Source organism: Ahaetulla prasina, chromosome 1, assembly GCF_028640845.1.
Source record: "Ahaetulla prasina isolate Xishuangbanna chromosome 1, ASM2864084v1, whole genome shotgun sequence".
NCBI classification, from domain to species: domain Eukaryota; kingdom Metazoa; phylum Chordata; class Lepidosauria; order Squamata; family Colubridae; genus Ahaetulla; species Ahaetulla prasina.
The window spans coordinates 181,131,123-181,144,285 of NC_080539.1; the positions used below are offsets into that span (position 1 = coordinate 181,131,123).

The following is a 13,163-nucleotide window of genomic DNA, read 5'->3' on the forward strand; positions in this document are numbered from 1 at the left end:
GCTACTTCTGCTGACTGCAATTTGGCAGTTCAAATCTCACCAGGCTCAAGGCTGACTCAGCCTTCCATCCTTCCGAGGTGGGTAAAATGAGGACCCAGATTGTTGGGTGCAATATGCTGACTCTTTAAACCACTTAGAGAGGGCTGTAAAGCACTATAAAGCGATATATAAGTCTAAGTGCTATTGCTATTGCTATATACAGGGAAGTTTCAGAAATCATCAAACATCATCTCTAAAGCTGGACATAGTTTTGGAATTCCACACGTAAATTTTTAGCTGGACCTGAGCTTGGCAACCTTTACTGGAATCTTGATTTAGAAAAGTTTTGGATTTTAAGCTCTTGTCTGTCTATGTTATTTTATTTGTTATTAGGATTTGTATGCTACCTACTCTGCTTTGGAATTTGAATGTAAAAAAAAAATCAGATTGCACCTTTCTTTAGATATCTACTCTAACCTATTGCTAATAATCAAGTTGCTTTTGTTAAGCAAAACTTTTTTCAGCCAAATTCAATCTGAAATCTTTTATAATGTGCACTAGGTAATGATTTATAGTATTGATATATTTTACTAAATTTAATTAGCAGCTCCTTAGCATTGAAGTAAAGTTAGGACATTCATCCCTAAAATTGTAAACAAAATAAAATTTTTGCATTTAGGAAATGCCTCCTTTATTTTCAGAGTAATGCTTTTAGGTTCCTAAACAATGCTTTCTGAAAAAATGCACTCACAATGTATGATGCAGAATGAAGAATAATCCTTTCCAAAGTATAATAAATCTCACTCTATCTATCTTATCTTATCTTATCTTATCTTATCTTATCTTATCTTATCTTATCTTATCTTATCTTATCTTACCTTACCTTACCTTACCTTACCTTACCTTATCTATCTATCTATCTATCTATCTATCTATCTATCTATCTATCTATCTATCATATTATATTATATCATCTAAAATTCTTCAAGCAAATCATGTCTGAATAGTGGAAGGGAAAAAAATGAATCTACAAGATGTTAGATAGAGAGGGAGAGAAAAATGGTTTTCCTATGAATATATAAATTTCCCTAATAGTACCCGTTTTCCTCAAAATAAGACATCCCCTGATATTAAGCCCAATTGGTCTTTTGAGCGCATGGAAATAGAGCCAAGCACTTATTTCAGGGTTCAAAAAAATAGAAAAAAATTCTTCTGCCAGCTAATTATTGTAAATGGATCTCTATTTGCAAAACAGTGGTAAAATTATATTAACATATAGTTATTCTAGAAATAGAAATGGAATGATAATGGTTTGCTGCTCAGATATCCCCCAAGAAGAATCAGAAAGCAATTTCTCTTGCATGGATGAACAAATTCTTGTTTTCAGTCCTACATTGCTTGATACTGTTAATAAGGAACTTCTTTTCCAGCCTATTTCTCCAGTCAGGAAATGAAAGTTAGGTATTATTTGATCAAATCGTTCAGAAAGTTAGGTATTATTTGATCAAATCGTTCAGATCAAATTATCAAATCAAATTGTTCAGATCAAAATATTCTGTGAAGTGGGATTGAGAAGCAAAGTAACTGTCAGAAACCAATGAGCAACATATCATTTTTAATATGAATTGGCAAGTAATTGTACTAACCTCCTGATGTGCCTAATCCTGTGCAAATACGAAAAGAATTTACAGGACTTTTCTCACTGTATCACTTTCACATGCAAAAATAGCACTTGGATAAAAGTTTCCAAACACGGCTTCTAGCATCTTTTGGTAAGTCCAGAAAAGGCTTCAGTCTAAACCTACCAAGCTTTGGGTTTGGTACATGGTTATAGCCTAGATCAGTGGTTCTTAAATTATTTGATGCAATTATTCTTTTTCCCAGTCTCAGATAATGTAATAACCTCCCCCAAACATATTTTTGTTTTACATAAGCATCTGTCCCCAATTCCATTCTCAAATTATAAACAAGCAAATACAAATTGCTCCATTACCCCAGGATTACCCCAAGTTAAGAACCATTGGGTCTACAATGGATCAAATGTTTCCATTGGATAAATTAACTTCCTGTATTTTTTGTACAGGAATACTTCTTTTTTACTTTGCAGATGCATTCAAATCTGATAAATGGGTATACCTCTGATTTTCTGCCTATTCCTAAAGCTGGCATTTCTCTTTTGAAATTTCCCATCTCTTCCAAACCACATACATACAGAAGGAAATAGGAAAGATGACATCATCACTAACACACTGTAAAGTTAGTAGTAGGAACTAGCAATGTAATAATGGCTAGAATCGTTGAATCAGAGAATTGGAACATCCCCCAAACACCTGATAGTTGGCGAACATCTGTTCTGAATCCCTCCAGTAATGGAGAACCCAAAACCCCTTTCTAGGTATTGGTTCCACTGTCACGTTGCTCCTATAAGTCAGAGGTTCTTTCAATCAGATCTGACTTTCTGTAGCTTACATCCCTCATTCTGTGGTTTCCATTCTGGGGTGATAGAGAAGAGGTCTTCTCCTTACAAAGTTATATGTAAATGTCTAGCATGACATAAGTTTTGTTTCAATGATCTTCATATAATCACATTTTCAATGGGAATTTATTTCATTCTCTGGCAGTAAGAAAGTTTGTCAAGGAATCTCCCAAAAATGTAAGTTACTGGAGAGAGAGAGAGAGAGAGAGAGTGCACCCCCTTGGTTGGATAAGGAACAATGTAAATTACATTAAACTGTTGCTAGCTCTAGTTTTAAAAGATACATAAAAATAATTTTTATAGGAACTTTTTCTTCTTTTTTTAATATATTATCTTGCCCTGTGACAAGTTTGTGTCATAAGGCAAATTGAAAATTTTTCATTGAGTGTCTATTACAAATACAGTCATTATTACAGAATGGTATCCATTATGCTATTGCATTCCTCAGAATTTTCTTCAGGGCACTATTTTGATATTACCTGGTATGTGTGATTATTTGTGTGTGGATGCGTGTGGATGTGTTCCACTTTGGCTCCTGTTATCTCCAACATCTAGGATTCTAATATATGTTTCACGAGTAATAAATTCTTCCAGATAAAGCTTGGAATAATAAAAGTCTAAAGAATTGAAAACTTAACCATAGTTCTGAAATGAAATCATCCAGCATCCTGAAATCCCTTCTCTCATTTTAGATTTATTTCTGCTGTGCCTCTTCCATTTCCCATGTCCTTGAAGATTCTTAACATCAGATTTCCTAACTTCTGGACCTTCATCACTGACAATTGTTTTAACATCAGCTATTAAACTTCCTTGATCCCCTTCATCAAATTCTAATCTGGAAGTTATTCTTCCTATTGGAAAGCATTTGATCAGTCTTTCATAGGACATATCTTTCAGCTTCAGTCCTCAAAAGCCTCTCTGAAATCAAACTGGGCTGCATTTTACATGAATGCTGTTAGTTTCAAGTTTCAAGAGTCAGCCTGATGTCAGTTCTGAATAGTAAAAAGGGAAGAAAAAGAACCAGTGCTTGGAGTTCTTATATGTTCCCATCTTACATATCGTACTTAGACTTTCTGTCTCCACCAACTGTTCCTGTCTTTCATTTTAAATTATTTTCTCTTTTGTTTTGTTTTTAGACCCCAGACAAGCACAGTCATCCCCTCCATGGTCCTATGACCAGTCTTACCCATCATATTTGAGCCAGATGACTTCACCATCCATTCATTCCACAACTCCCTTGTCCTCCACACGAGGTACAGGGCTTCCTGCCATCACCGATGTGCCCAGGCGGCTCTCAGGTAAAGACTGTGTTTGAATTAAACTAGTTATCTCAGAGGGAAGCTAGAAAAGCCAAGAACAGCTTAGTACATATGTACTTAGTAGATACGATATTTATTTTTAAGTGCATATTACTAAAAGAGTTGGGGTTCCTTTGTGAGGTAACTGCCTCATTTTGCAGTGATTTGAGTGCTGAAAATTCCTTGAAGTCTCAGATTCTCAATGCTTTGCTCTGTTCCATGCTATTTTTAAAAGCAGGAATACTTTACCTCATTTATATGAACAGCTGCTCTTCTCCTTCTTCTTCTTCTTCTCTTCTCTTCCTCCTCCTTCCCTTCCTTCTTTCCTTCCTTTCTCCCTCCCTCCCTCCTTCCCTCCCTCCCTCCCTCCCTAAATTTGCCCACCCATTATTGTTAAAAACTCCATAGTTGTAATACTTTGATCACTTATTCTTCTACAGTTAATAGACAGAGAAAATGACTTTATCATGTAATCAAGATCCCTCTCAGAAGCTAGGAAATTAAAGAAAGGAATGCCATCTTGGAATAGGTTGAGGATAGTAGCAATGAAAAAGAAATGAAAATCTTCACAGAAATAATGCTGAGCATCAGCAATAATGAGTCTAAACAAATGATCACTTGTTAAAAAAATATATGTTCTCTTGGAAAATAATCTTATTGTTATATTGCAACCCAGCCCTTCATTGTCATCCTCTATAGTTTGTTATTAGTGACCTGTTTGCCTGAAGTATGATTTATGATTAACCTGTAAAAAATTCTATATGATCTGCTTTCCTCATCTTTTTGTCAAGTTGGCAAGACATAGTTTTTATCATTCCGTGCACCTGTTTGACTCTCCGCCAGCTGAATGTCTATAGAATATATCTATAGTATCATTGACTGGCTGAACTACAGCCAGGAGTCATACAGGATTTGATTTGTCTGGTTTCTTTCTTTTCTTTTATCTTAGGGATGGGAATTTGTTATATTTCAAAAGAAAGAGCAATAAGAATCAACATCTTTATTCTCAGCTATTCAGTCTCTCATCAGTTGTTTACCTTCATATCCATATCGGGTAGATTCGAATGTATGACTTCTGGAAATGCCAGTCAGCTTGTGGTTTTATTTTTCCTTTTAATTGAAATAGAACCCATACAAGTAATTTTAATGTATAGAACCCATACAAGTAATTTTAATTTTAGACCATCTTCACTTACTTCAAGTCTCTGTAGTATCAAGTCAGTGGTTTATTTTTATTTTTTTGCAATTTTTGCTACTGGCAAATACCTGTGGGAAGCAGTAGGATGGGACCCAGAGTCCTTGCTTGTCAGTATTCATCCCAACATAAGTGTCTCATATGGGGAAGAGCCAAAGAACTTGGACATCTCATCTCATCCCATTAGAAAAAGAAAAAAACAGCACTTTCTTTGTTCATAGTTTCTAAGAAAAGGTAAATTCTTTCACTAAACTTAACATGGTGTTTCCCTCCCTTTTTTCGAAGAAAGAGAACAAGACTTTTAGTTAGAGAATTATGGCTTTGAGGTGACTGAACAAGCTATAATTCATCTAAAAGTACAAGAAAAAAATGGATCGTTATTGATGTTTTTAAACAAGATCATAATAAATGATCTTGAAATTTGAAATAATAGTACACATATTGCCAAGTTGTATTTTATAACATATAATGGTTTTCAATTATTATTGATAGAATTCCAAAGAAGCAGTGGGGACAGGGGAAGTATTTAAATGGAATACCCTGCCGTGACTAAAAAATAGTAAATTGGAAAGGAAGAAAATTAAAGAATTTCATTATCAGAATTGGAAAAACACAGAAAGCCAAATATTATATCAAGAAAGATAATCCTGATCTAAGGACCAGCGAAGAAGAAAGGCATGAAGACAAGATTTAAATAGGAGATTAGTGTTGAAGATATTAGGAAGATCAGGAAGAGACTGCTAACTTTAAGCTTTAATGAAAAAGAAAGGAAGCCATTCAGATGGCATTTTCTTATTCAGAGAGTTAAAGGATACTTTTATAAAGTACAGTCATAGAGCATTCTATATCAACTTCCTTACTACTATAGTAAGGATACTTACGGGACCGCCTGCTGCTACCGGATACCTCTCACCGACCCGTGCGCTCTCACAGAGAGGGACTCCTCAGGGTGCTGTCGGCCAAACAGTGCCGGCTGGCGACACCCAGGGGAAGGGCCTTCTCTGTGGGGGCTCCCACCCTCTGGAACGAGCTTCCCCCAGGACTTTGCCAACTTCCTGACCTCCGAACCTTTCGCCGCGAGCTTAAGACACACCTATTTATTTGCGCAGGACTGGACTAGTTTTTAAATTTGAATTGGTTTTAATGGGGATTTTATTATTTTTATTATCATCATTTTAATTATTCGGCCAATTATAATAAGTTTTTTAATGGATGTTTTTATTTGTATTTATATGTATATTTTTATCTGGTTGTTAACCGCCCTGAGTCCCTAGGGAGATAGGGCGGTATAAAAATACGAAAAATAAATAAATAAATAAATAAATAAATATTCAAATCAGCGTTGGTATTAGAACAAAATATAAAGGCTTTATGCTTCCAGTAGCTAATAACATAATGCTTAGAAAAGCAGCAGGAATCTTTAATTCTGATATATTGCACAACCATATTTCCATTCTAAACAGTGTTTACAGTGATTATTGGTTAAATAGAGTTAAACATATTAATGTCAACATCTGGCTTTTCTTTATTAGTGTCAAGCAAAATAAGGAATCTAGCCACATTTATGGTTAAGGAATTTAAAGAAGTCCTCCCACCATTTACCATCACACATTTATCATGCTGATGTTCTTGGCATCTTTAACAGTCTATAAGCTGTCTAGATATATTAGGGTTATATTAGTGTTTCAGACAGCAAACAGAAAGTTTGAAAGGGCAATAGATGTCATAAATACTTGGGTTCTCCTATCCGGGAATTGCCAATATATGAAAGTACTCTCTTTGAGCTTTGGCAATTATTTCTCATGAATACTCGGCATATCAAACTCAGTTCATTTCCTTACAATCAATCCTAGATTCTGAACTGAACTCCACTACCTGACCATCTTTGCTCCAGTTGCAGTTATTTGTGTTGGTTGCTTGATTGATTTCTGTTGTTTGTGCCACCTCTGTCACTCTTGAAAAACATAAAAAATTCAAAACTATAACGATGGGAAGGAAAATTATTTGTGTTTTGAGGATATATTTTATGAATACAGAATAATAGAGTTGGAAGGAACTTGGAAGTCTTCTAGTCCAACCCCCTGCTCAAGCAGGAGACTCTATACCATTTCATACTGTCCAATCTCTTCTTAAAAACCTCCAGTGTTGGAGCACCCACAACTTCTGAAGCCAAACAATTCCACTGGTTAATTATAATTGCTGTCAGTAAATTTTTCCATAGTTCTAGATGGCTTCTCTCTGATTAGTTTCCATCCATTGCTTCTTGTTCTGCCTTCAGTTGCTTTGGAGAATACATTCTAGAGCCTCTACATCTTTTTTATATGGTGGCAACCAAATCTGGATGCAATATATGGTCTTATCAAGACATTCTAAAGTAGGACTAATACTTCACGTGATCTTGAGTCTATTTCTCTATTAATGCAGCACAGAACTGTGTTAGCTTTTTTGGCAGTTGCAGCATAATGGTGGCTCATACTGAAATACTTGCCCATTAGGACTCCTAGATCCCCCATAGTTATTGCTGTTGAGCCAGGTACCACCTACAGTATTCTATACCTGTGCATTTGGTTTTTCTTAGTGTAAAACCTTACTTCTCTCATTACTGAATTTCATTTTGTTGGATAGGGTTCAGTTCACATCTGTCAAGATCCTTCTGGATCTTGAGCCTATCTTCTGGTGTGTTGACTAATCCCGCCAGCTTGGTGATGACTGCAGTTTGATGAGTTCACCTTTTATCCCCTCATCTAAATCATTTATGAAGATAATGAAGAGTACTGGGCCTAAGACAAACTTTAAGGTACTCTACTGCATACTTCTCTCCATGTAGATGTAGTTCCGTTGAAGACTATTTGCTGAGTGTGCTTGGTCAGCCAGTTATAAATCCATCTGGTGATTATGCTGTCTAACCCACATTTTTCTATCTTACCAAGTAGGTTGTAGTCTACTTTATTAAATGTCTTACTAAAGTCCAAGTATATTGTGTTCGTAGCATTTCTCTGGTCTACTAATTTAGTCACTTTGTCAAAAAATGCAACAAGATTTGTTTGGCATGATCTGTTTTTGATAAATCTATTTTGGCTTCTGGTTTTAACTTTGCTTCCTGTAGATGTTTGCAGATTTGTTGTTTAACTTTATTTATTATCTTCATTTATTTATTAGGAAAGAAAATCAGGGTTTTGATAGTATATATTTTGCTTACCATTGACTTCATAATCCTAGTGGCTCTGCTAGACAAAAATAGGTTGTGGGGACATGGACAGTAAGATGTATTTAACAAGTGAGTTAGCAAATGTGTTAAGGCATTTATAGTAAAACTCTACATTATGTGCCATATCTGGACATTGACTGGCACAATAAAAAGCTGTAAAGTGCTTTTGCATTTGGAGATTAGGCTTTCTTTTTTCCTTTTAGGAAACATAATGATCAGGTTAGGGTTACATTTTTTTCTGGGAATGGTAATCCATGTCTCAATTCCATATTCCATTAGCTCATGTAACCTAGAGGAAAAGTGTCAAAGAAGTGTTGATTTGCTATCTTATTTACTCCAAGTAATGTATTATTTCAATGTTGAACAATACATGATTCTTAAGTGTTTGCTTTTAGATTGCAAAAGGTTCAGCTAATTCAGCACTATTGTTTGTCCCCTTTTTAACCCTCTGTACATAGAAACCTGTGCATAATCTCTATTTCTCTCCTTTTTGCAATTAATATTCAAAGGTATTCATGCTTATAAAAAATTATTATAAAAGTAATAATTCTAAAACTTCAATGTTGTATTTTGCTTGTTCAACTTTGAAAGGTGTAGTAACTGCAGTGGTCACAGTCTGAGTTTCAGAGTTTGATCAACTCTGGTTCAGGAGCAATTAATGTATAAAATCCCTAGTCTGCATACATGCAGGCTGAAATTATCTCAGAAGTATGAGTGATGACTTCTTATCTTTAATAACACTGAGATAATGTTGTACTTAGCCTAATCTTTTTCTTCAGTTGAAGGCTTGTATATATTGGGCAGCTATTATCTTCTGTCCAACCTCAAGGTTGGGGAAGATGGTAAAGAAAGTGGAGGGTTCTGGAAGAACTGGATTATTATTTTGACCCTTAATACAGTTCAGGCTGTGCTGCTGGTTGGAAGCCACATTGGCCGCTTTTATAGATGTGTGGTAAGCTATGAATGGTGAGCATGTAACCATCCTTGTCTTGCTAGGCTTTGCAGGCGCCTTTGATCCTAGACCACTTACAGGGTTGGAAGTGGGAAGCACTTTTTTACAGTTGTTCTGCTCCTTCCTAAGTGAATATAGTCAGTGTTTGCAGGTTGAGCTCTTGGGCATGCCAATGTGAGGTATTCCAAGGCTTGTTTCTCCCCTTATACCATTTAATATGTACATTAACTGCTAGAAAAGGTCATCTGCCAATTAATGTACCAATAATATCTAGCCATGCATCTCTATACCAGGCCAAGTGGGAGATATTTATTTATTTATTTATTTATTTATTTATTTATTTATTTGATTTGATTTTTATACCGCCCTTCTCCCGAAGGACTCAGGGCGGTGTACAGGCAGAAGTAAAAAAGACAATACAATATACAATTTAAAATGTAAATTAAAAAACTTATTATAATTAGCCCGAAACTTTAAAATATATAAAAAACTAAAATCCCATTTAAAATTGATATTAAAAATTTAAGAAATTTAAAAGACCGATAAAATTTAAGCCAGCCCCGCGCGAATAAAAAGATGTGTCTTCAGTTCGCGGCGGAAGGTCCGAAGGTCGGGTATATGGCGTAAACCCGGGGGAAGCTTGTTCCAGAGTGTGGGAGCCCCCACAGAGAAGGACCTTCCCCTGGGGGCCGCCAGCCGGCATTGCTTGGCGGACGGCACCCTGAGAAGTCCCTCTCTGTGAGAGCGTACGGGTCGGTGGGAGGCATGAGGTAACAGCAGGCGGTCCCGTAAGTACCCAGGCCCTAAGCCATGGAGCGCTTTAAAGGTCGTAACCAAAACCTTAAAGTGCACTCGAAAGGCCACAGGTAGCCAGTGCAGTCTGCGCAGGAGCGGTGTTACATGGGAGCTACGAGTAGCTCCCTCTATCACCCGCGTAGCTGCATTCTGGACTAACTGAAGCCTCCGAGTGCACCTCAAGGGGAGCCCCATGTAGAGAGCATTACAATAATCCAAGCGAGAGGTAACGAGCGCGTGAGTGACTGTGCACAAGGCATCCCGATCAAGGAAGGGGCGCAACTGCCGAACCAGGCGAACCTGGTGGAAGGCCCTCCTGGAGACGGCCGTCAAATGATCTTCAAACGACAGCCATTCATCCAGGAGGACACCTAAGTTGCGCACCCTATCCTTTGGGGCCAATAACTCGCCTCCAACAGTCAGCTGCGGCTGCAGCTGACTGAATCGGGATGCCGGCATCCACAGCCACTCCGTCTTGGAGGGATTAAGCTTGAGCCTGTTTCTCCCCATCCAGACCCGTACGGCTTCCAAACACCGGGACAGCACTTCAACAACTTCATTGGGGTGGCCCGGGGTGGAAAAGTACAGCTGGGTGTCATCAGCGTACTGCTGGTATCTCACCCCGAAGCCACTGATGATCTCACCCAACGGCTTCATATAGATGTTGAACAGAAGGGGCGAGAGAATCGACGCCGCGGCACCCCACAAGTGAGGCACCTTGCGGTCGACCTCTGCCCCCGCCAACACCGCCTGCGACCGGTCAGAGAGATAGGAGGAGAACCACCGATACACGGTGCCTCCCACTCCCAATCCCCCCAACCGGCGCAGCAAGATACCATGGTCGATGGTATCAAAAGCCGCTGAGAGGTCTAATAGGACCAGGGCAGAGGAATAACCCCTGTCCCTGGCCCTCCAGAGATCATCCACCAATGCGACCAAAGCTGTCTCCGTGCTGTATCCGGGTCGGAAGCCGGACTGGAACGGGTCTAGATAGACGGATTCATCCAGGTATTGGGGTAGCTGTCGCGCCACAGCACTCTCTACAACCTTCGCAACAAAGCGAAGGTTGGAGACTGGACGATAATTACCCAAAATAGCTGGGTCCAAAGAGGGCTTCTTGAGGAGGGGTCTCACCACCGCCTCTTTCAAGGCGGCAGGGAAAACCCCTTCCAACAAGGAAGCGTTGATAATCCTCTGGAGCCAGCCTCGTGTCACCTCCTGAGTGGCCAGTACCAGCCAGGAAGGGCACGGGTCCAGTAAACATGTAGTGGCGTGAAGCCTCCCCAACAACCTGTCCACGTCCTCGGGAGCCACAGGGTCAAACTCATCCCAAACAGACTCAACAAGACGTGCCTCCTCTCCCTCGCTTGGATCATCCCAATTTCGGTCCAGACCATCCCGGAGCTGAGCGATTTTATCGTATAGATAACCACTAAACTCCTCGGCACGTTCCTGCAACGGGTCATCCCGCACCTCCTGATGAAGGAGGGAGCAGGTCACCCGAAACAGGGCGGCCGGGCGGTTATATGGTGGAAATCTTGACCCAGTGTCAAGAATCTAAAGAATCAGAATCTAAAAGGAGAGAAATTGATTCTGATTCAGCCCATGCAAGACAGAGTAGATGTTGGTTCAGCTGATTCTGGGATGCAGCAGCCCATCAGGATCTAAGCAACCTTAGATCTTGATGGGTCTGCATCTCCCTGAAAGAGCAAGCTCACAATCTAAGAGCACTCCTAAATTTGGGGTTCCTGCTGATCAAGGAGAAGGGCATTTGCCCTCTTTTGCCTGCTGTTACAGCCTTTCCAAGAAAAGGCCACTCTGAAGACAGTCATCCTCTGTGATCTTGCACTTGGATTACTACAATTCACTATACATGAGTTACCTTTGAAAATCACCTGGAAACGCAACTCCCCCTGCACAATTCCCATATAATGCAGCTACTATGATTGATTATTGATCTGTTTCCAGGTGTAGTTTAAGGAGATAGTTAATATCTATATATTTTGAGGATTCAATATCTTAGAGACTACCTATTCCAATTAAATTTAATTAAATTAAATACCCAGTCAGGCAGTGTAGGGGGCACCTGCTGAAGATTTTCTCCTATCAGAAGGTATATGAAAGGAAGAGAACTGAAGTAGGTAAACCCAGTGACTGCTTGTTTACCCCACTGGACAAGACAGGAATGACCACACTGGAGTTAAAACTGGCTTTTTTGTGAGTAAGCAACTAGAGGAAAATCTACACCATTACTGTTATTATTCACATTTTATTGTTTGCTTATTTAATTAAAGTCTTCTTTGTATTCTGACTGATTTTGTACACATCTTGTTTAGCCTCTGGGGTGAAATGGTTTATAAATCTTATAAATAAAAAGTAAAATGCACACACATACACACATATGCACACATATATAAAGAGAAAGTTTCACCTTGTAAAGATGGAGATTTGCCAAAAGCTGAGTTATTTAAACTAAAAAGATCTGTGGAATAATATTCTAGGATAAGATTGATCCATTTCATTAGGTTGATTTGTGATGCTCCTAAATGAAGCTGCAGGCTTAAAAATGTCATCTGGCAGCCATAGTGTGCACTTCATATAATTTTTATTTTTGCTGCATTCTCTCTATTTCCCCCCCCCTCTCATGTGTGGGGGGTGGGGGAGAAAGAACAAATTATGAATTTATAGATGCATGTGGACAATTAGAGCCCTTGTATATGTGTCAAGGAGGAAGTTTATGGAAGATAATGGAATCCATTCCAGTAAACATTAAAACAGAAATAATGTCCCCACCGAAATCAATAGAAGTTCTGCAGTTGATTTTACTGGAGCCAGAATGTCACCCAAAGTTAGTCATTACTAACAATAAGTATGCACTAGTTGTACAATGACTGTTAAATGTAACTGAATTTAATTTTGTCTATGGCAAATGAGCAGCCAAAAATCCTTATGATAATGACCCTGTAAGAAGACCAGCTAAAATGTTTTGAAAGCAATTTTTTTCAGTAGGGGATGATAATGAAACAGAGCTGTTTAGCATTCATTAAACACTTACTAATTTGATGGACTTATAGTAGGGATTTTAATTAATATTCCATTTTTCCCCCTGGTGAATGTTCATGTCGTGATCTCATACTATACTTTTCAAACAGAAAGTACTCTTTTTTTAGACTTTAGCCTTTGAGATCTTTATCTGTAAAGGCTACATTAGAATACTGTAATTTAATATATTGACAAATTGGTGCAGTATTTTTTTTCTT

General features: G+C 38.3%; 1 protein-coding gene across 6 annotated transcripts in view; it reads left to right on the plus strand.

Annotated features, from left to right (window-relative positions):
- The window catches only part of RUNX2 (RUNX family transcription factor 2), a 257,072-nt gene that overhangs the window by 144,281 nt on the left and 99,628 nt on the right, over positions 1-13,163 (plus strand). For all 6 annotated transcript variants that reach the window (XM_058183448.1, XM_058183463.1, XM_058183489.1 and 3 more), the window contains one exon: positions 3,592-3,753. In XM_058183448.1, the coding sequence (XP_058039431.1) occupies positions 3,592-3,753 (162 nt within the window). The remainder of the gene's footprint in view (positions 1-3,591; positions 3,754-13,163) is intronic.